The sequence below is a fragment of the Abramis brama genome (genome assembly GCF_963993115.1).
Source record: "Abramis brama genome assembly, chromosome: 25".
In the NCBI taxonomy this organism is placed as follows: Eukaryota; Metazoa; Chordata; class Actinopteri; order Cypriniformes; family Leuciscidae; genus Abramis; species Abramis brama.
In genome coordinates this window covers 6,436,795-6,456,935 of record NC_139987.1, presented here as the reverse complement: position 1 = coordinate 6,456,935, position 20,141 = coordinate 6,436,795, and the positions used below count along the sequence as shown (strand labels likewise).

At 38.0% G+C, this 20,141-nt stretch overlaps 1 protein-coding gene across 6 annotated transcripts in view; it reads right to left on the bottom strand.

Annotated features, from left to right (window-relative positions):
- Positions 1 to 1,688: 1,688 nt before the first annotated feature.
- Positions 1,689 to 20,141, bottom strand: part of strbp (spermatid perinuclear RNA binding protein) — a 96,874-nt gene continuing 78,421 nt past the window's right edge. For 2 of the 6 annotated variants that reach the window (XM_084104128.1, XM_084104127.1), the window contains exons 11-19: positions 17,089 to 17,194; positions 16,519 to 16,602; positions 15,278 to 15,489; positions 12,131 to 12,280; positions 11,709 to 11,843; positions 10,603 to 10,743; positions 10,208 to 10,340; positions 8,639 to 8,689; positions 1,690 to 1,933 (exon numbers count right to left, since the gene is read on the bottom strand). In XM_084104128.1, the coding sequence (XP_083960254.1) occupies positions 1,839 to 1,933; positions 8,639 to 8,689; positions 10,208 to 10,340; positions 10,603 to 10,743; positions 11,709 to 11,843; positions 12,131 to 12,280; positions 15,278 to 15,489; positions 16,519 to 16,602; positions 17,089 to 17,194 (1,107 nt within the window). In that variant the 3' untranslated portion in view covers positions 1,690 to 1,838. Of the gene's footprint in view, positions 1,934 to 4,088; positions 4,570 to 8,638; positions 8,690 to 10,207; positions 10,341 to 10,602; positions 10,744 to 11,708; positions 11,844 to 12,130; positions 12,281 to 15,277; positions 15,490 to 16,518; positions 16,603 to 17,088; positions 17,195 to 20,141 lie in introns of those variants that run through there. The other 4 variants (XM_084104131.1, XM_084104130.1, XM_084104129.1 and 1 more) reach the window with 3 other exon arrangements.

The window sequence follows — 20,141 nt, the reverse complement described above, 5'->3', positions numbered from 1 at the left end:
AAAGCACAGTAAAATATCAAAACTACTTTGACATACAAACATCAATACATTCCTAGTGATATTGGTTGTACTATCTACTTGTACATGTGAAGCTAACAAGAGAAGGACATTTTTATATAAAAATTACTTTCATTACTTGACGATAAGCATTCAGAGTACAGTAAAACAATCCTGACGGTTCTTCGAATAGCTGTAAATCTGAATATAGCACAGCTAAAATGATATCATCAAGCGTATTCCCATTTCTGTGCTCTGTGGTTGGTACTGTATCTGGGAGTCTTTAGAGAGCTGTTATTAATTAGTTGGCCTACAGTTGCGCTACAACAGACCTGCTGAAGAAAAACGCAAAAAAGTAAAAAGCGACTGCTCGCTGCTGCATTAACCCGAGGCCTGTTTCACAACACGTGTGAGCGGCGGTAAAACATGCATTGCGCTTTCACACCCACAGAACTGCAGTACTACTGTGAAAAATAGGGATTTCTGGTTGACTAAATTGAGCATTTCCTTTAATAACAACCAGAGTCAGTTATCGGGAGTTAGCTACTGAAAACTTGCTCTACACGGAACTGAACCCAAACACAAATTGTAGCTTTAAACTCCTTTCATTGCATAAAAGCCTTTAACGCTAAATATTGTGTTGTTGCTAAATAGGTTTACAGCACATTTTCAGCATGTTTTCTGCAAGAACAGGCAGGGCACAGAAACTTGCAGCTACGCTTCTGCTATGATTGTGCAGGCAATGTGAATGCTGTAACATGGCCACTGAAATGTGTCCAAATATGTGCCTTTTGTGTGCAGTGTGAAACAGGCCTGAGAAGTACGAATGACAGAATGAATGGAAAGGCGAATGAAGGGCCACCTATGCCGCGTTAAGAGAGTCACCTGTGCTTTTGCAGGGAGAAGTGAGTGAGTGAGTGACCGGGTCACACTAGCTGCCCCTCATACCGTGATGACGTGTACGAGTATGCACCCCAGTCAACAGCCAGAAAGAGGAAACCAATCTGCCGTCGGATGTGCTTTAGAAAGACCTGCGTGTTCGCCTGTGAGGTGTGGGTGTAGGCGGCACGGTGGCCAGATGTTTGGAGGACGACCTCTTGACCCAACCAGAACGCCAGACTTTGGTCGACTGAGCAAAAACACGCACGCGCGCAGATCTGACGAAAAGACACGGCGAAGCCGCTCGAGTCGGAGAGAAGGAAGCATCACTTATCTACTACAGGTAGATTAAGAAAAGGGCTTTCATATTGCATTTTCACAAGAATAATTTACTAGATTAGATTGCTTAGCATATATGTATACTGTATATATAAAACTGGAAGAAAGTTATATCCTAGTATAATTGGTTACATATCACTTTCCAATTCTAAAATAATTAATACCAAGAATATGTATATGTATATATATATACTGCATATAAATATACATAAGTACATCGGTATATCTACACATATATATTTATAGTGCCATAGACCATACATATATATGCATGTATTTATAATATAGCCACACATACACATGTGGTGAATATACAATGAAAATGACTATATTGCAATGCCAAGTTTGAGTAAGACTCAACCGAACATTCACATCTCAAGTAAGCTTAAAGCCCAAAAGAGTTCAAGTGTATTGCTATATAAGGAGGAACCGAGGTCCCCAGCCGGTTTTCGGGACGAGCAAGTCAAATAGAGTATTGCTTTTGTAAGAGTGGTGCATTTTTGGATCCTTAGATTGGGTTTGGATGGGTTTGTGAATGAAGTTTGGGCCGTCTCTGTGCGGTGGAGACAGCCTGGTCATGCCTGGAGTGGTACGACAGTTTAGAGCCACACAACCTGATGGTTCTAGAAGTCAGAGAAGAGATCTTGAGGACCCAAGTGAATAAAAAAAGGAGCGATGGTCCGCGGCTGGTAAAAGGGATTGTCAATGAAAAGACCACCTACAGTGAGGACAAGAGCAGAGAGAGCTGCGATTAATGATGCGGCACGGCAGGAGGCAGCGGTATATATATATATGCATTCTGATGGCAGGAGGGAAACGGGGTTAGGGTGTGCCACAGGGGTGGATACTAGGGTCTCTGCTCTTTCGGGCTGTACGTGGGGTTTTCATTGCACTGGGAGCGTCTCAGGTTAATAAAAAAGACATCAACAACTTAAGCTGCACGGTTAACTTTCCGACAAAACGGAAAAAAACTTGGAGCTCATTCCTTTGATACAAGGCAGAGGAAATGTGAAACGTATGTGGCACCTCTGAGGTTTCCATACAGATGTAGTTAGTACATAACTCTGACAAATCAGATCTGTTGTGATTTTGGAGAGAGTATAGTACAATGACTGCTATCACTACCAAAGAGGACGGGCCATTGGTTCTGAGTGGACACTTGAGGATGACCATGACGAATGGGAGGGATCCGTTTACAATGAATGGGAATAGAGTGACCACTCGTTTAACCATGGAGATGGAGTTCCTCTTTGGTAAGCGATGATCATGACCCAGCCATAAGCCAGCACAAGCATTGATCCACATGATCCAACAGGAACCAAAGGAGTCAATGTTTCATGAACGTTAAATCCAGAACGTTTGTGGAAACAGGGACTAGCGTCTTTGCAGAAGCCAATGTTATATTACAGGTGTGCGGCATCGTCTGTCGCTCAAAGGGTCAGGAACAGGGTTATTACAGATAACTGAAACCATTTTTGTAAAAAGTTCATGAATAAAATTCAATAAAAAAAAAAACCTTTTTATTTTGAAATAAATCAAATAAAAATGGCAAAAACAAAATAAATGAACATGAAAAAAAGCATTAAAAATATTAATAAACACTATCTCAATCATACTAAAATAGCAGTGGTTAGGAAAGACCCCCCGAGCAAAGTGAGCGCACGTGAACCTCAATGTGAATTAGCTTGTGCTGGCCTTTGGAGGAGTATGAAATAACATCTCACACACAATAAGACACTCACCAAGAAGTCAAAACAAAAAAGGACAAAAAGACATTTCAGTAGCATGTCTCCATGGATCCCTTGTTGCTGCTTTCGATTCTCCGCTGTAAGGCTGTGACTGGAGGCTCCGGTGTGTGTCCATGTGAGGGGCCGTGTTTGAGCTGTGTGTGTAATGTGTGTCTTTGTATGGTTCAACTCTACTACTAATTGTTCAGTCGACATCTAGAGCCTGATCAACCAAACCTTCTGTGAGGAGACAGCAACGTAATGTTTCATGACTATGAATGGAATAATCAGCTTCATAACTAGCTCGAGACAGGGTCACCATTCATTCATTGGGACAGCAGAAGGGGTCAGGTCAGCATGAAAGGGTTCAAAGGCCATCTCGACATGTGTTAACTGCCCAAAAAAGCTACTAAACTGCAGGCTGATATTCTTAAACGTCCAACGTTTTAAAACAAGCTCTGTCTGGAAACACAAGCTGCTAGAATGAAATAAAAAGTAATGTTCCGGGTTCAATACATGCTGTCAATTATCACAGAAGAGAACGGACTCGTCCCTCAGTTTGTAAAAACAAATCGTGTGCACAATGTACTTGATGGAAGTCTATAGCACTGGAATTTTTATATCAAAATACATAACATTAAAATATAGCTTTAACATTATACATGTTAACACAGTCAATGCTTTGATTTAGTCTAAAAAAAAATAAAACGAAAAAATTAAAACGAAAAAACTAAAACATAACAAAACAAAAACAAAACTTCAGAATAGACTTGTATAGACTTCGATTTAGTCCAACAAAACCAAACCAATCTAAAAAACATACAAATAAATCAAATCCAAAACAAAACAAAAAAAACAAAACAAAAACTTCAGAATAGACTTTCACAGAAAGTGCATTACAGCAACTTTCACTTACAAACTGAGGGACAAATCAAAGCTTTTTTCTGTGGTCATCAACAGAATGTGAAGATGCTGTCCATAAAGCACAAGTCGCATTGAACCTGGAACATGCCTTAAAACTTCTTTAAGTATCTGAAAGCTACACCAAATGTTCATTCAGAGCTGCTAAAACTGCTATAGAGGAACATATAACTGCTACACGAGTAACTAAAGAGGTCTGAAATATACAACAGTCAGCGCTTGGCAGATGATGAAGATAAAGGTTTATTTGTAAGCAGTAGTTTGAATTAGATCTATACATCTTAAGCACAGCTCCTGATATCCGTACATAGAGTAAGCCTGTCATGCCTATTCCCATTCTACAAGAAAAACCATAACAACAAAAGAGGCTGATATAATTTAAAATGTCCAAGAATGAGGTAACAATTCACAGTACAAATCCTTCAAGTTTTCTTTCTGAAGAACATAAAACCTGTATTTGTTTAAAACCAGAAGACAAATGTGATAATGGTCAAATAAAAAGCTCTTTACAAATATACCCTCATAGCTATCCCTGTGTGTGATAGGGATGTGCTCTCTGACCTTCCCTTCTCACATACATTTACACGGTGCGTGTGTGTGTGTGTGTGTGTGTAAGGTAGGCTCCTGAGCTAAAAGAAAGAGTAGTGGGGGACGGGGTAGGCGGGCACTTTCATGACGGGCAACAGAAGCATTCTCTTGGGCAAACCTAGAGAGAAAATGAAAAGAGCACTCCACATAAGTCCAGGATAAAATAAAAGACCTGAGGGTGTTTTGTTTTAAATGAAGCTAGAGCCAATTCAGTCTCATTCTAGCATGGGGATATGAGCCCAAGAGAGGGGAGGAGAAGAGTGAGGTCAGGTGAAGAGAGAGGGCAGAAATCAAGCATTCATTCAGATAGGAGATGACACACATGTAACCTGCTGGCTAATGTCATGTGATATGATATACACATACAGTTGACCCGCTGAACCACATGGTATATTCAGTCATCTTATGAAAAATGGCTCTTGAGTAGGGCTGGGCGATATAATGTAGATAAAATAAAATCTAACAGCTCCAGATCATTTGATTGGTTGATATTTCAACAACTTGTCGCAGATATTCTGTACATTGAATGATGGTGTAATAATTTCAATATTTTCCAGCCTTTATGTATTTGCTTGGAAAGTATGATTTTTCTAAAGTCCCCAAGATTTTAACCAAACCATCACCAATTTCGGCATTGTATAAATCAAACAGTAAAATACAGTGAAATTATAGTTAAAAAAATTCATGGTATGTTTTCCACTAAATTAACACACTAAATTAAAGGAATAATAATTATCTATTCGATTTTGCTTTATTTACAATGTATAAATCTAACAAACAATAATATACAGTGACAGTTTAGTTAGTTTTTTCAGCTTTTCACAAACTTAAAATAAATGTTATTTTATTCACAGTGTATAAATCTAACAAAAAATATTCAAGGTATGTTTTCCACAGTTTTTATGAAATTAACACACTAAAATTATTTTTTTAAATCGTATTCACAGTGTATAAATCAAACCATAAAATACAGTAACATTTTCGTGGAATAATACTTGTTTTTGTTCATTAATTTTAAGAGAACTGTTTTCCGGAGACAAGTTGAACCGTTTTTTCAGAAAGATTTAAATCCGAGCCACTAATAAAAATATCTGTCTATCACTATTGCATTAAGTTGCGACATTAATTACATATAAGCAGGTTAGTTTACTAGCATAGTCTTGAAGAAATGTAAAAACAGCACAATGCCATTGTGATATTCATGTCCATACTTAATAATGTACATAAATATCCAATATATCACCCAGCCCTAGTTTTAACAACTAGACAGAACTATCTAATTGAAAGTAATAGTGGTGTCTGAACCATATATTTGAATTGTGGGTCGGGGCACATGGAGGGTTACAGGAGTGATTTGCTGGCTGGCGCTCTTATGTGGAGTGTTCATTCTGTGCCGTGTGTGTGTGTGTGAGTGCATGTGTGTGTGAATAGAACTGTAGTCGTAGTCTCACAGTCGTTCCCATTTAGAAATCCCAAAGCAGCAACAGGAGGAAGAGGGTTGGACAGCGTAAGATGACTGGTGAGAATTACTGCATGCACACAGCTCTCAGGCACCAAACCGGAGAGACGTCAAAGAGAGGGGCGCACTGTTCTCTTACAGCACAATACCAGGTTTCACCTTCCACCTAAAGGAACAGTCTTTATGTGGCAGGCAGAGACCAGGCCGCTGGGAGCAACCCCATACCCACCCCCCTCATCCTGCGAGGAATGAACACACAAACCCTCGTTCCCGCTGAGCCCACCTCACCTAGTCCCCCCTGCACATAAGGCTCATTCAAAGCATCTTCATCTGGGCCTGACCGGAGAGGCGCTTACGAATCTGTTTACTGTGCGCGCATTCCTCTATTTGTGTGTTTAGAAGTTGCAGTGCGAATGGGCGTCCCTGAGCGGTGTGTTTGCGTGGAGTATAACGGAATAAACTACGAAAAACTGTGTCAAAACTCAGCAGCAATTTCAGACGGTTATGACAATGGCGCGTGATGAATATTAAACATAAAACGGAAGTCAGTCAAATTATTAACTGAAATTAAAACCATTAAAGCCTTTTTCTTAATAGAAATAAAGCTAAAATAAAAAATATATATAAATATTCAATGAAAAACTTACACAAACTTATTTAATACAAATATTTAAATGTTTTTTTTTTTTAAACTTGCTTTAAAAAAACGACAAACTGAAACCAATATAAAGCTGAATAGAAATATTTTTTAAACTAATAAAAATGACAAAAGCACAAAACAAAATTACTAAACTTAAAAGAAATTTAAAATAAAAGCTAATTTAAAACATTAATAAATATACTACATAATACAAATTAACTGTTCTGAATGTGCCTTCTCTACTGTATAGCGGTACAGTATGTCCGAAATCACTCTATAAAACAGAGGCTGAAACACTGCTGAGATTTTGAAGTGTACATCTGATGAACACTTAACTACTACGCGCACTTTTCTCATCAGTCAGAGCTCTCTCTAGTCTAGTATGTACAGGCGGGTGGACTCAAGTTTGAAGATTATACTGTGTTTACTAGAATATTAACTGGGGATGCCAATTTAGAAAGTTGATTTAATGTGATTTATTATTAAAAGAATTAAGTGATCAATTTAAAGGGAGAGTTCACTCAAAAATGTTAATTCTCTCACCATTTACTCACCCTCAAGCCATCTTCAGATAAACACAAAGAAGATTTCTGAGAGTCCATATAACGCCTGCTGCTCGGTTGACGCATGAAAAACCACACACAGCAATCGTGACCGTAATCCATACAACCCCGGTGGATGAACCAATGACTTCTGAAGCCAAATGATTGGTGTGTGTAAAAAAATATAACACATTAAATGTACATTTTTATTCCGGTCATGAGAGGGACAATGTGAAGTTGTGAAGTTCACACGAGAAAATGCCTCCGTGCTTCCACGTTACTTCTCAAGAGAACTTCAAAAGCATTAAAGTCACGACACAATGTCCCTCTCATGAACGCTCATACCAGACGCAATGATTTACAGAAAGTTTAAAATATAACTTTTTTCTTACACCTATTGTTTGGCTTCATTGATTCTTTCACTGGGGTCATATGGATTATAGACTGCGACAGCCTTTCATTATATGGACTCACAGAGATGGAGGATGGCATGAGGGTGAGCAATGATAAGAATTTCATTTTTGTAATATCTCTTTTAATATTATAAACATGCCCCCTGACCTGTACAGAAATTAAATAAGGGATTTTGTTACTAATGGAGTGATTCAAGCACATAGTAAAAAGGGCTGTTCACACCTAGGATGATAACTATAATGTTAACTATAATGATAAAGTTTTAATAATCGTACTAATTCCATGAAAACAGTGAAGTCCACAACTTCACAGTGAAGTCCACAACAATTTTGTTGGAATCACTTTCAGAATGATCCCCCCCCCCATTGTCAGCCAATCAGAATCCACCCGACTGTAAAGAGCGCAAGCATTTAAAGTGGACGCTTGTTAAATCATTCTTGGTGCGAACATGCTTTTAGGTGGTGCAGGGTTGAACTATTAAAGTGTTATTTAATGGTGTCTTAAAGGGATAGTTCCCCAAAAAAATTAAACTGTCATCATTTACTCACCCTTATGTTTTTCAAGCCTTTTTTCCAACCATCTGAATGAAGGTCAATGGATTCCAATGTTGTTTTTTGGAACCCGCTGACTTTAATTGTGTGAGGAAATACAGATTTGAAAATGATATGAGGGTGAATAAATGATGACAGAATTTTCATATTTGGGTGAACTGTCCCTTATTTGCCAGCTAGTCGCAGTACTAGTCTTCAAACTGTGCTTAGCGTGATCCCTCCTCTCAGGCCATCATGCCCAGCGGCTGCTTTGAATGGTGTAACTGTGTGCTGTAGACAGTAGCACTACGCTGACGCTTCGAGAGCCGCCCAGAGTCAGGAGAAACGGGCCAAGCGTCGAGCAGGCAGACTAGATGAGCAAAGTCACACTCAGGCCAGGTGCAGCAAGTCTTGCTCCAACCACAATTAAGAACCAAAAGGTTATGGTTCAGTTCCATCGTCCAGGGAGTCGTTTCTCTACGGGATTCTTTGTGGGGGTTTGAAAGCCCAATTGGAGAGCTGAATGGGGGAGTAAGTGGGGGCAGATTTGGACCCTAGACCCTGACTGGAGGAAGGGAGGACGGGAAGGAAGGGGTACGTACCGTATGCAGGAGTGGCGGCCGCAGCGCTGTACCCGTATGGGGCTCCAAAGCCTGTGAGAACACGGTATTCATGACGGATGGGGAAGTAAGTGTTAAGACTCCTTCACAATCTTACTGACATGAGTCATGTGAAAGAGCCTTTCTGAATACTATTATATAAACTATAAATTGATCTACTCATAAACAAGCAAAAATGGATGCAAACAATGTTGTGACAAAATACCATGTTAAAAACAACACGAGTTGGTGTTCTCATCAAAAAGAAAGCTTACTGACCAGATAATTTTTAAAGCTATTGAAGCTATTAATTAAAGCCATTGAATATATTCGAAAACAATTTTCATAATTTCCTAAAAATGTTCAGATAACTTAAGGAAATATAAAAAAATTTACATTCAGAATAAAAAAATTAAAAAAACTTCTGTAGTCAGTTCCATATCAGCGAAATTAAAGATTTTTGATCGTATCGGTCAATCGTAGGGATGTACCTGAAGCCGAATACTATGTTCAGAAATGAAATGATGCAATGGAGCCTCTAAAGGGACATGGTGATGGAAAAAATACGAGATGGGAGGAAAAAATATATTCCAATGATTTTGCGTTCTCTTGCAATTATATAGTTGTGTAATTATATTGTATATAATTTGCGGGCATCAGGGATAGCTATCAATATGCTGGGTATTGAAATCGCTTTTGAATGCACGCTCGGTTTTTACTTTCACTTAACTTTCGCGATCTCGCATACTCTGTGGATAGGGAGCAGTGGCACTGCCCGCACCTTATACAAGACAATTCCGCCATTGTCCTGTCAGTCATTCTCCTTACCCTCTTCACATGATCAGTGAAAGCTAACTACTGCAGCAAGCCTAACCATGTCCCTTTAGGGGCTCCGTAGAATGCGTTACTCATTTTCCGTGCCTTTCCTAATTCGGATTTAGGCTTCAGGGCGCATTCCTAGTCAATAGCATTTAAAACAATTGATTTCAGTTTTCAGTGTATTAACCGAAATAGTACAAAGAAATTTCATCCATTTACTGTTCAAAAGTTTGGGGTCTGTAAAAATGTATTTTGTCTCTTGCACTCACCAAGGCTGAATTGAATTGATAAAAAAAAAAAATACATAATTAAAACAGTAACAGTGAAATATTATTTCAACTTAAAATGCTTATTTGGTGCTCAAATTCTTATTATCAATATTGGAAACATTGTGCTACTTAACATTTTTGTGGAAAACGTTATACACTGATTTTTTTCAGGATACTTTGACGAATATAAAAGTTCAAAAGAACAGCATTTATTTGAAATAGAAATCTTTTGTAACATAACAATTTGTCTTTACTATCACTTTTGATCAATTTAAAGCATCTTTGCAGAATACAAGTATTACTTTATTTAAAAAAAAAAAATCTTACTGACTCCAAACTTTTGAACGATGGTTATACAATAACCAAAATTAGGGCTTCTTTTATAGAAATGCATTGTTGCATGCAATTTTACAAGCGTCAAAAAAGTCAACTTGAAGTAAACAGGCTTTTAGTCACTATAGAAAGACTGTCATCAAACACACACCTGGCGTGACGTATCCCGGTGCGGCCGCAGCGCTGACGAAAGCTCCTCGCGTGAGAGTGGGTCTTCCTCGTCCTCGTGCGGCCTGGACCGCGGCGGCAGACACAGCAGCAGCTGCAGCTAATGCCCCTTTACTCTACAACACACACACACACAGGCTTTAATGAGCACTGAGAATCTACAGTAATGCCACAGTGTTTTATGTGTAAGGTTGCCACAGATTGATTTCTGGAGAAAAACGATGAGTTAGTCTGCAGGTCCCAGTTTCATCCAGGATATCTTTATCACAGAATATCTAATCCTGCAGTCGTGAATCACCAGGCGCTGACCCCGGTTATTGGAGAGACACTCCGAATCTGGACATTATTGATCACTAATGGAAGCAACCGACGACCTACCGGAGGGATTATTTTCTTCTTCTTGTTTCCAGCAGCATTAGGCCCGGAGAAGAGTTTCTCTAGAGCTGCGAGGGCAGCGCTGGCTTTGGCTACTTTCTTATTGGGCCCTGCGCCGCGAAACTTCTGCCCGTCGACTTCCACCTGCCAACGAGAGCATGAGGATGAGGAGGGTTGAACAGGAAATTACATCATACATCAGTCATCAATGACTGAAATGTGAGATGATGTGTATAATAAGGTGCTTTCTTTTTAGAGGTCGATCGAAATTGAATTTTGCTGAAATGATGACAATGTTTTCAAAGAAAGGCAATAAAAAGATTGTTGTGCTGATACTAGTAAAATCCATATATTAAATGTGTTATAATGTTCTTTCCTGTAACAGGTCGGCCCTGAGAGGCTGCAAGAGTTTACTTTGAGTAAACCAGAAAAGTTTATTTCGTAAATAAAATACTAAAATATCCAGAAAAAAACACTGTATGCATAATACTTTAAGACTTAATTATAAACAAGCCTAAAATACACTGGGACACTTATTTTGAAATGTCTATGCGTCACTGCTCCCGGCTCATTCAAAAAGATAAGAGAGATAAGCACTCTTACAGCCACTTACAAAACATTAAAATATTAACACCATAATCATTTTCAGAATTCATCAATAGCAGATCAAAAGGAATCACTCAGCATACTATTTTTGACTTTGAAACTCACATCACTCACAATTAAATTAGAGCCTTTTGAAGTTTAATAATCACATTAAACCATATTGCGATTCCTGTTTTCCGTCCCCAAATTTGCAGAAAGACCTCTTGAAATTATAATTAAGACTTTTGTTATACCAAGACTTTTTGTTATAGTTTTGCTAAAGTCACCATAAAATCAAAATTGAGAATTCTCAATCTGCCACACCTCTCAAGCTGAGGCATCACTCATATCTGCATGTTACACAACAAACATTAAAATCTGGGTTAGAGGTTTGTTCAAAACCCTCACTCCAAATATGACTAATAATAATAATAGCGTTAATGCTCGTTTTAGCAAACATCACAAATAAACAGTATTGTATTGCGGAATAGGGATTAAGAGGTACATGTGTGTTTGAGGCCCACCTCCATGACGAAGCGTTTGTCGTGACTCCCTCCGCTCTCTGAGATGAGCTCATACTTCAGCCCGCGACGTTTCTCATTGAGCTCCATGACTGGGTTCTTCCCGCTGGCCGTCAAAATAGGACCCTGAGTTCGCACCTAGATGCAGAACATGTTATTGAACTGAATCAACACAGACTTGAGCTGAATAATGATACTATTGTCCTCTGCAGAGCTGCTTTAGAGCTGAAATCGTGTTTCAGAATCAAAAAACTTAGTAACATTAACACTGTTATTTTCTTGTTTAGTACTGCGAAGCTGCATTGAAACAGTTGGATTGTAGCCTATATAAAGCACTTTCTAAATAAATGTGACTTGACTGGAACAGTAAGAACATTTAATAAACGCTTGAGTAAATGTGGAGTTTGCAGTTTGTGTGCTTGTACCTCCAACGTGTTGGAGTTGTCTGAGTGTGATGTGTTATTGCTTGAGTGAGTGGACGATTCGCTCTTGCCCTCCCCGTCGGACTTCTCATCTGCACTCATGGAGTCCAGGTCTGTGTCGAAGCCCGTGGGGTAACCCATCGCCTGTAGCACCTACACCACACGTCCACAAAACATCGTCACACAACAGATCCAGCATGGAGATCCAACAGGACATAATGAGAGTTATATTTTAGTAAGTTGTCATTTATTACTCGCCTATGGGTAGGGTTGCATCAGCCTTCTTTAATAACTTAAACTGGAACATAAAGTCCACACTAGAGGCTTAGTACTGTAACTACTAGTTTGTAACTAACTCAGTACTTTATTAGGTTGCACCATTTGTTCTCAAGGCAGAACGTAGCTAGTCGTTTATACACTGTAAAAAATGATTTTGTTGTAAATAAAACAGATTATTGGACTATTTCAGTATATGTGTGTTTAAAGGATTAAAGTCTGTCAGATAAAACAAAGGCTTATTGATGTAATTCAGTCAATTAAATTTTATTCTAGCCATTACTCCTTGCTGGAGGCTTACGTAAATATTTAGTTTATACTTAGATTTACATTTCAACTAATTTTTAGTGTTGCACCATTAAACTATTTAGTAGTGTGTAAATTGTAAGCTCTTAGTGCCCCTTTTCTTCAATACGTTCAGTTTAGGCTGTGGCTATGCCACATCAGTCCTCATTTTACTTGAAGTTTTTATCGAAAATGACACAATGATCCAAAAAAGTAAAGCTTTAAAGTCTCTCGTTTTGGAGGTTTTGTTATGAAAGTATCACAAAATGATGAGACATGCTGGGAAAGATCAGTTCATCATCAGCATGAGCCGGCAGAATCAAAAGAAGACAGTTTCTTGGATACTGAGGTCATTATTGAGAGAGAAATCATCACCTCGAAAAGACTGTGCTTGTATAAAAAAAAGGCACAAAACAGATCTGTGCAAATTAAGCTGGATGTTTAACCAAACAAAATCCTGAATAACTTATATTATAGAAATATACACAAAATATATTATACATAAACTGCACAATATATTAGTACAATATCAGTTGTCAGCCAATAATATATACTGAAAATACTGATGAATACTGATAAATTAAATCTCTAATTATATATACACTACCGGTTCAAAAGTTTGGGGTCGGTTAATTTTTATTTATATTTTTTCTCTCATATGCTCTTATAGTATGTTATGTTCACCAAGGCAGTATTTTTTTTTTTATGAGACATACAGTAAAACATTAATACTATGAAATATTACAACTTCAAATAACTGTTTTCTATTTTAATATATTTTAAAATGTGTTTCTTCCTGTGATAGCAGAGCTGAATTTTCAGCAGTCAATACTCCAAAAGATTGATGAATAGAGAAAGAAAACATTGTCACTTGATCACTTGTACTGCTATTCACGGCTCACATCTCACAGTTAGGGTGAATGCATGCTTTAAGTGTGTGTTTACACAGGGTAAAGGATATCATAAGAGCGCCAGGGTTCATTTGTCAGTCTGACCCAAATTGGGGCTGCTGGTACTGTTAATGGCTGCGCTCACAGAAAGAGGATTAGTGTGGTCTTACGCTCCAGAGCCTTTGTTCACAAGCACTCTGGGATTACATAGATTTGAGCCCTTTTTGCATCCTGGGAATCACTGGTTTGAGTGTGTGGGAACAAGCTTTACTGGTCTTCCTGAAGAGAAGCACACATAGCTGTAACCTTCTATCCAGTGACGGGTCATCTATACCGCTAACAGATGGATTTAACTACGGTCATGCGATCGAGTATACATCTAATAAGAGCTTAACACTAGCACAACAACTAGGTCTGTATGTGTTGGCCTGATCACAATGGAAAAAGTGTAGTATATGAATATTGTAATGGAACAATTAATCGAAATGAAACTGGCATATGGCATAGAGCAATTATAAAATCGCAAATGCTGTGATTCAATTAATTAAACATATGTGTTTTGTGTTTCAGAATGAAGGGCTGTGCTCATTTACACACAAGCAGCTCATGATCCATGTGTTTTCAGCGGCTCGGTTCACAGTAAATGTTGCTCCACACAAACTCCAGGTCTGCATGAGTTTGGGTCGCTCATATAAATAAAAGCTCAATGGTTTAACATTTGAAAAGTAAGAAATTGAGATATAAATATTGTAATTTAAAATGTTTACTGTAAAATAAAAATAATTATTATTTTATGTTATTTTACTTAAATATGTATTGTTTAATATATTTTTACTGAGCAATAATAATAATAATAATAATAATAATATTTAATTGAACAGCCCTACAAACAAGCACAGCAAACTGGAGCTTTAAAAAAAGTCCTGAATTTAACACCTGGAAACTCTGAAAATACATAATATGGATGTAACTTGGGTTGTAAACAGCATTTAATTCTGACTTTAAACCTTTTGTGCATGCACACAGGAAAAAAAAACAAGGTTTGCATTTTTATCTGATTAATCAATTAGTTAAATCGAAAAACAAAATCAACAGATCGATAAAAAACAATTGTTAGCTCTAACACTAATTATTAAACCGTTTTGCCACATTTATTCAATGAGAGCGCAGGACGTGAAGGGAAAATTGAATCAACGGGATCAGGAAAATAGGCAACCCAGGCTTGAATTTACGTTGCCTGCATCAGCACTGTGGCTTATTGTGGATAAAAGGAATAGTTCATCCCAACATAAAAGCTCTGTCATTATTTACTCACCCTTACCCAGTTTTTTGAAACTCATATGAATTCCGTAGATCAGAAATGAAGAAATTAGGCAGAATGTCCAAGCTGCTCTTTTCCATACGAGTGTGTAAAGCTACAGTATCAGAAGGCTAGAAATAATATAAATAAAATACCACATGGGTCACAGACTACATTTATGGTGCTTTTTTTTGTCCTTTTTGATGCTTTACAGACAACATTCACTTTCATTGCATGGAAGAGAGCAGCTCAGACATTTTTTTGTCCGTATATGGGTTTCAAATAACACAAGGGTGAGTAAATGATGACAAAATACTACATTGAGTGAATTAATCCTTTATTTCCTTACGTAATGCTCACCACTCCAATCACACGCCTCAAACTAAAGTCCAGATGTACCTTTACAGCCACGTGCAGCTTGGCGGTCTTCTTTGAGGAGCCAGAGGCTTCGTAGACAGTGCCGTCGACGTCTACAGACATGGTGAAGACGGGGGCGTGAACCGGACCTGACTGAGACAGCAGTTTATACTGCAGCCCCGGCCGGATCTGGTTCAAGCGCATCAGAGCGTTCATGGGTTGATTCGAGTCTATTGCTTTACTGTCAAGAACTGCTGGAAGGGAAAAAGAACAGAAATAAGCGTTAGCAATTATAGCGAAAAGGAAACGCTCCTTAGACACACAGGTCGTCTTCTAACTTTGTAGCATCCCTTCGTTCCATCAGCTGGCTAATTGTGAAATTCTGCTGCTTTGAAAGCAATTTATTTGAGTCCAGCGAGGAGCACAGGCTGGGGACAGTAGCGCGGCTCCAAGAGAAATTAAGAATCAATGCCATTGATTTCCCAACGGTTGTCTGCTTCCGTACGAGAGAGCAAGAGATGGAAGTGCAGGAGGATGTGGAGCGAGAGGGAAGGGAGACGCAAATAAAAGAGTCGAGTGAGAGCTCTACAGCTTACAGAAGAGAAAGCAGGTGAGAGATTAGAGGTACAATACAGCAAAGGAAAATAATAATTCTGAGGTGAGGAAAAATGAGACGTGTTATGCGGTAATCTTTCTAGAAAGAGGACAAAAGCTTTTACAGCCAAACTGGGGAATAATAAAGAATAAACGACTAGAGAATGCAGGTTACTGTATGAGCATGTCCTTGCTGGTTTAAAATAGGAGATTATATTTAAGGCAGGCACATTTTTCCACATTATATCATGTAGTAAATTCATGCATTAAATTGACAGAGGCCATTTAAAACTTAAACAAAATATCGTATTAACAAATATTAAATAAAAAATAGAAAATAACTTACTCATAAATATTATAAATGTTCAGAAAACCTGACCAATAAGAACATACAACAGGTCAACTGATATGCATTTTCTAATGCCCAGTGCTGATACTGTTATCTACAGAGCATATCGTTATCTGCTGATGAATGGCAATGACATAAAAATTATTTTACACATAAATTATCATGCAATTTAATGATAACAAAAAAAAAAGTTTGCATAAATTAAGACTTATTTTGCACAATATTTAATAGAAATGAACACACAAAAATCACTGATAAAGGCAGATGCCCACAATCTCAACAAATATCAGTAAATTAACCAGTCTGGACAATATATTTGCCTATCATTACTCAGACGGACCTTTTCTCAGGTTGCGCTTCATCTTCTTGATGATGTCTTTGTCGTCCAGCAGACCATCTTCATAAGGTCTCTTCAGCCCTAGACCTGATACAACACAAGAGTAAAGTCAATGTGCCGATGAAAACACACCGACAACAAATTACTAAAACACATCGAAAACAGACTCATAGAGCTGTATGTTAGTGTAAAATTTCTAAATTATTTACATTATTAAAACAAATAAAAGGTAAAGTATGTCATTTCAGAGGCACTGAATGGATTTGCAAAAAATATGACTGTTCAAACAGGTTTCTCAAAAACTTCCTCTCTTTGATTGGACAATCAGACAGGCCCACCTCAAACTCCAACACCATTGGTTGAGTCAAAGTTACTGTTGTCGGGCAGATCAGGATGTTCAAACAAATAGATTGATGTTTTAAGAGCGCCAGTTTTCACACTTTTCACAGATATCAACCTATGAATGACGCGCTTATAGTTATATCTACAAATTAAACTAGACTATGAGTATTTAAATATTGGAAAAATAGACACACTTCAGGTTTAAGTAATGAATTGGGCATGTTTGCTCACCTTCTTTATCTGACCAGGGGTATTTCTGTGAAGGTTTACTTGAGGGGAGAGGGTCCATTTCTAAGACCTTATAGATCTGCCCAAAGGCCATAAGCCGCAGAGCATGCTGAAACACACACACACAAAGATTAGATATGATAAAAAGGTATCAAGTAGGGATGTGCTGAAGCAGAATACTATGTTCAGAAAGGAAATTACACATTCTATGGAGCCCTTAAAGGGACATGGTGATGGAAATATATATATATCTTAGTCCTTCTATAATTGTATTCTCTCGCAATAATATAGTTGTGTAATTATATTGTATATAATTTGCGGTCATCAGCAATAGCTATCAATATGCAGGGTATTGAAATCGCTTTTGAATGAGTGCTTGCTCTTTACTTTCACGATCACGCGTACTCTGTGTATAGGGTGCGGCGATACTAACCACACATTATACAAGACAAGATACTTGTCAATAACACTTAGGATTTGTTGCGCATCAAATCCTCCGCCATTGTCCTGTCAGTCATTCTCCTTACCCTCTTCACGTGATCAGTGAAATCTGACTACTGCAGCAAACCCAACCATGTCCCTTTTGGGGCTCCGTAGAATGCGTTACTCATTTTCCATGCCTTTCCGAATTCTGATTTAGGCTTCAGGGCGCATCTCTAGTATCAAGGTTATCAAAGAGCAAACCTAAATTATCTGAAATAATTTGGTCTCAAAACATACCCTGAACACACACACACACACACACTTGTTGCTTATTCTTTTAATAATAAAGCAATAACTCTGCTTGAGCCCAGATAGCGCCTGTAGATGTGGAAGATCGGGCACTGAATCACCGTGTTCAGAGGAATTATGAGGCAGACTGCCTCACAAATAATTCATGCTACAACTAACTCGCATTAACTCATCTCAACAGATATTGACAAAGCTGTTTACTTTAGTTATAGCCCATTAGGAGGCACCATAACTTTGGTTCCAAAAGTATCTCTAGAAAGATTTGAAAGCCCATTTTGAGAAACACCTTTAATTACAGTAATCAGAGCATCTGTAAGAATATCATCACAGAACAGTTTACATAATTGAAGTGGTCTTTTTAGTATTGTCCCAAAGAGGCAAGGGAGGCACATCCTAAACAACATTTTGAGGTGAAAATGGGAGAAGGGTGATTTAATGTTAATACAATTCCTAGTTATTCATTTCATTTCATGTCTCAGAATGTGCATTTCTTGCTTGTAAATTCACCACAGTATAAAACACCATAAAATATCACTGAAGTCGGAAGCACTGCTGCTCTTCCCCGAGCGCTCAGAATCTGCCGATGTAATTACAATCTTTCGGAAACTGTGCTGAGGCGAGTCTGAGGGGACAGAGAACTGGAGGGGGGGGGGGGGCCTTCTGCCTCCGTTGCCAATCACAGAGAGTAGCCAATTATGGATAGTACAAGACATATTGAATATCTGATCGCCAACATATTGACCGAGTTAACATTCGAAAAGCAGCTACAAATTAAGAAATAAAGGAAGACTCCACGCCTAAGTTGGATATAGGCTACAGAAATCAGCTTCACTAAAGGGCTGAACATGCTCTTTTAACACGGACAGATAAACCCCATAAAACTAGATCGCTTCCGTTATAAATCAACAAAGCCGTCCACACTGCTACTGGCCGATGTGCCTTCACTTCTACTTTTGACTTTTTTAAAGGTTCACACTTAAATGCTTCAAATTAGTTTTGTAGATAAATTAAAACTGTAACTACATATGAATTTCCTTGCAGTTTTTCAATATCATTTTTATTGTTTATGTAAGGGATAATGTATAGCGAGGCGGTTGTTATAGCGAATACAACCCCGACAGGCTGATTGGGACCCCGACGAGAAGCGGAGGGATCCTGAATCAGCCTAAAGGGGTTGTATTCGCTATAACAACCGCCTCGCTATACATTATCCCGCTTATTACATGGCTACCCACCAAATAAATCAATAATTTGACAAAATATTGATTTAAAAAGGAGTTTATTGATTTAAAAACGATTGTATTGCTTCCGCTAAAGAAAATAGTCCGTTCCGTCTCTGCGGTTAGAATCCTGCGTCCATAGCAACGCTCTGTTTTTCATGGCAATGGTGTTATACTTAGCAGCGGTTATCAAGAAATAACAGACCGCATTCTACATTGGAATTCAACCAAGCCATGTAATAATCAATTATAACAGTTATTAATAACTGTTATATACACTAGCATTAAGTAGTTTGGTTTCAGTAAGATTTTGTAATGTTTCAGCATCATTACTCCAGTCTTCAGTGTCACATGATCCTTCAGAAAACATACTAATATGCTTATTTGAGACGCTAAATTGGATACATAGTTATTTACCCACTTTCCCAAGCTTAGCATTGAGATTAAAGATGATTAGTCTGTAGTTAGTAAACATTCAGAAAGTTTCACAAAGTAAATGTTGTTCCTAATGTAAAGTTTTAAGTGACATTTAAGGTTAATGAGCAATAATGGCATTTTAATGAAGCAAAATTGACATTGTCCTTCCTTTAAATTCAGTGATTAAACACGCAGCTTATCTTTAACTCATGAACTCGTCATCACAGAGTAAATTATAGCTATGAGCACCATCTTTTAGTCTCATGTGACAACAGAAACTCTCTCTTGAATGCAGTATTTCTGCAGGTAGGCGTTACTATGGCACATTACCGCAATGCATCTCATTTATGACTACGGCTAACTGCAGTAAAAACATATCCTCATTTACACCCGCAATATTCCCATAAAACCTAATGCATCACATTCACAAAAGTAGATGATGAATAAAACAAATATATTGAATCATTTTTTTCCCCAAAACATAATACGCTTAAAATTATTGCTGTTTTCCCTTTTTTAACAAGGAAATAATACAATATAATAAAAATGTTAAGCAATAAAACAAAAAAATCAGTGGTGTGTGTGTGTGTGCTGAACCTCTTCGATCTGCTGCAAAACAATTAGACACATTGTGATTCTGATCTCGACTGCATGAGCGTTCAAAGGAAAAGCAATACAGAAATCTAC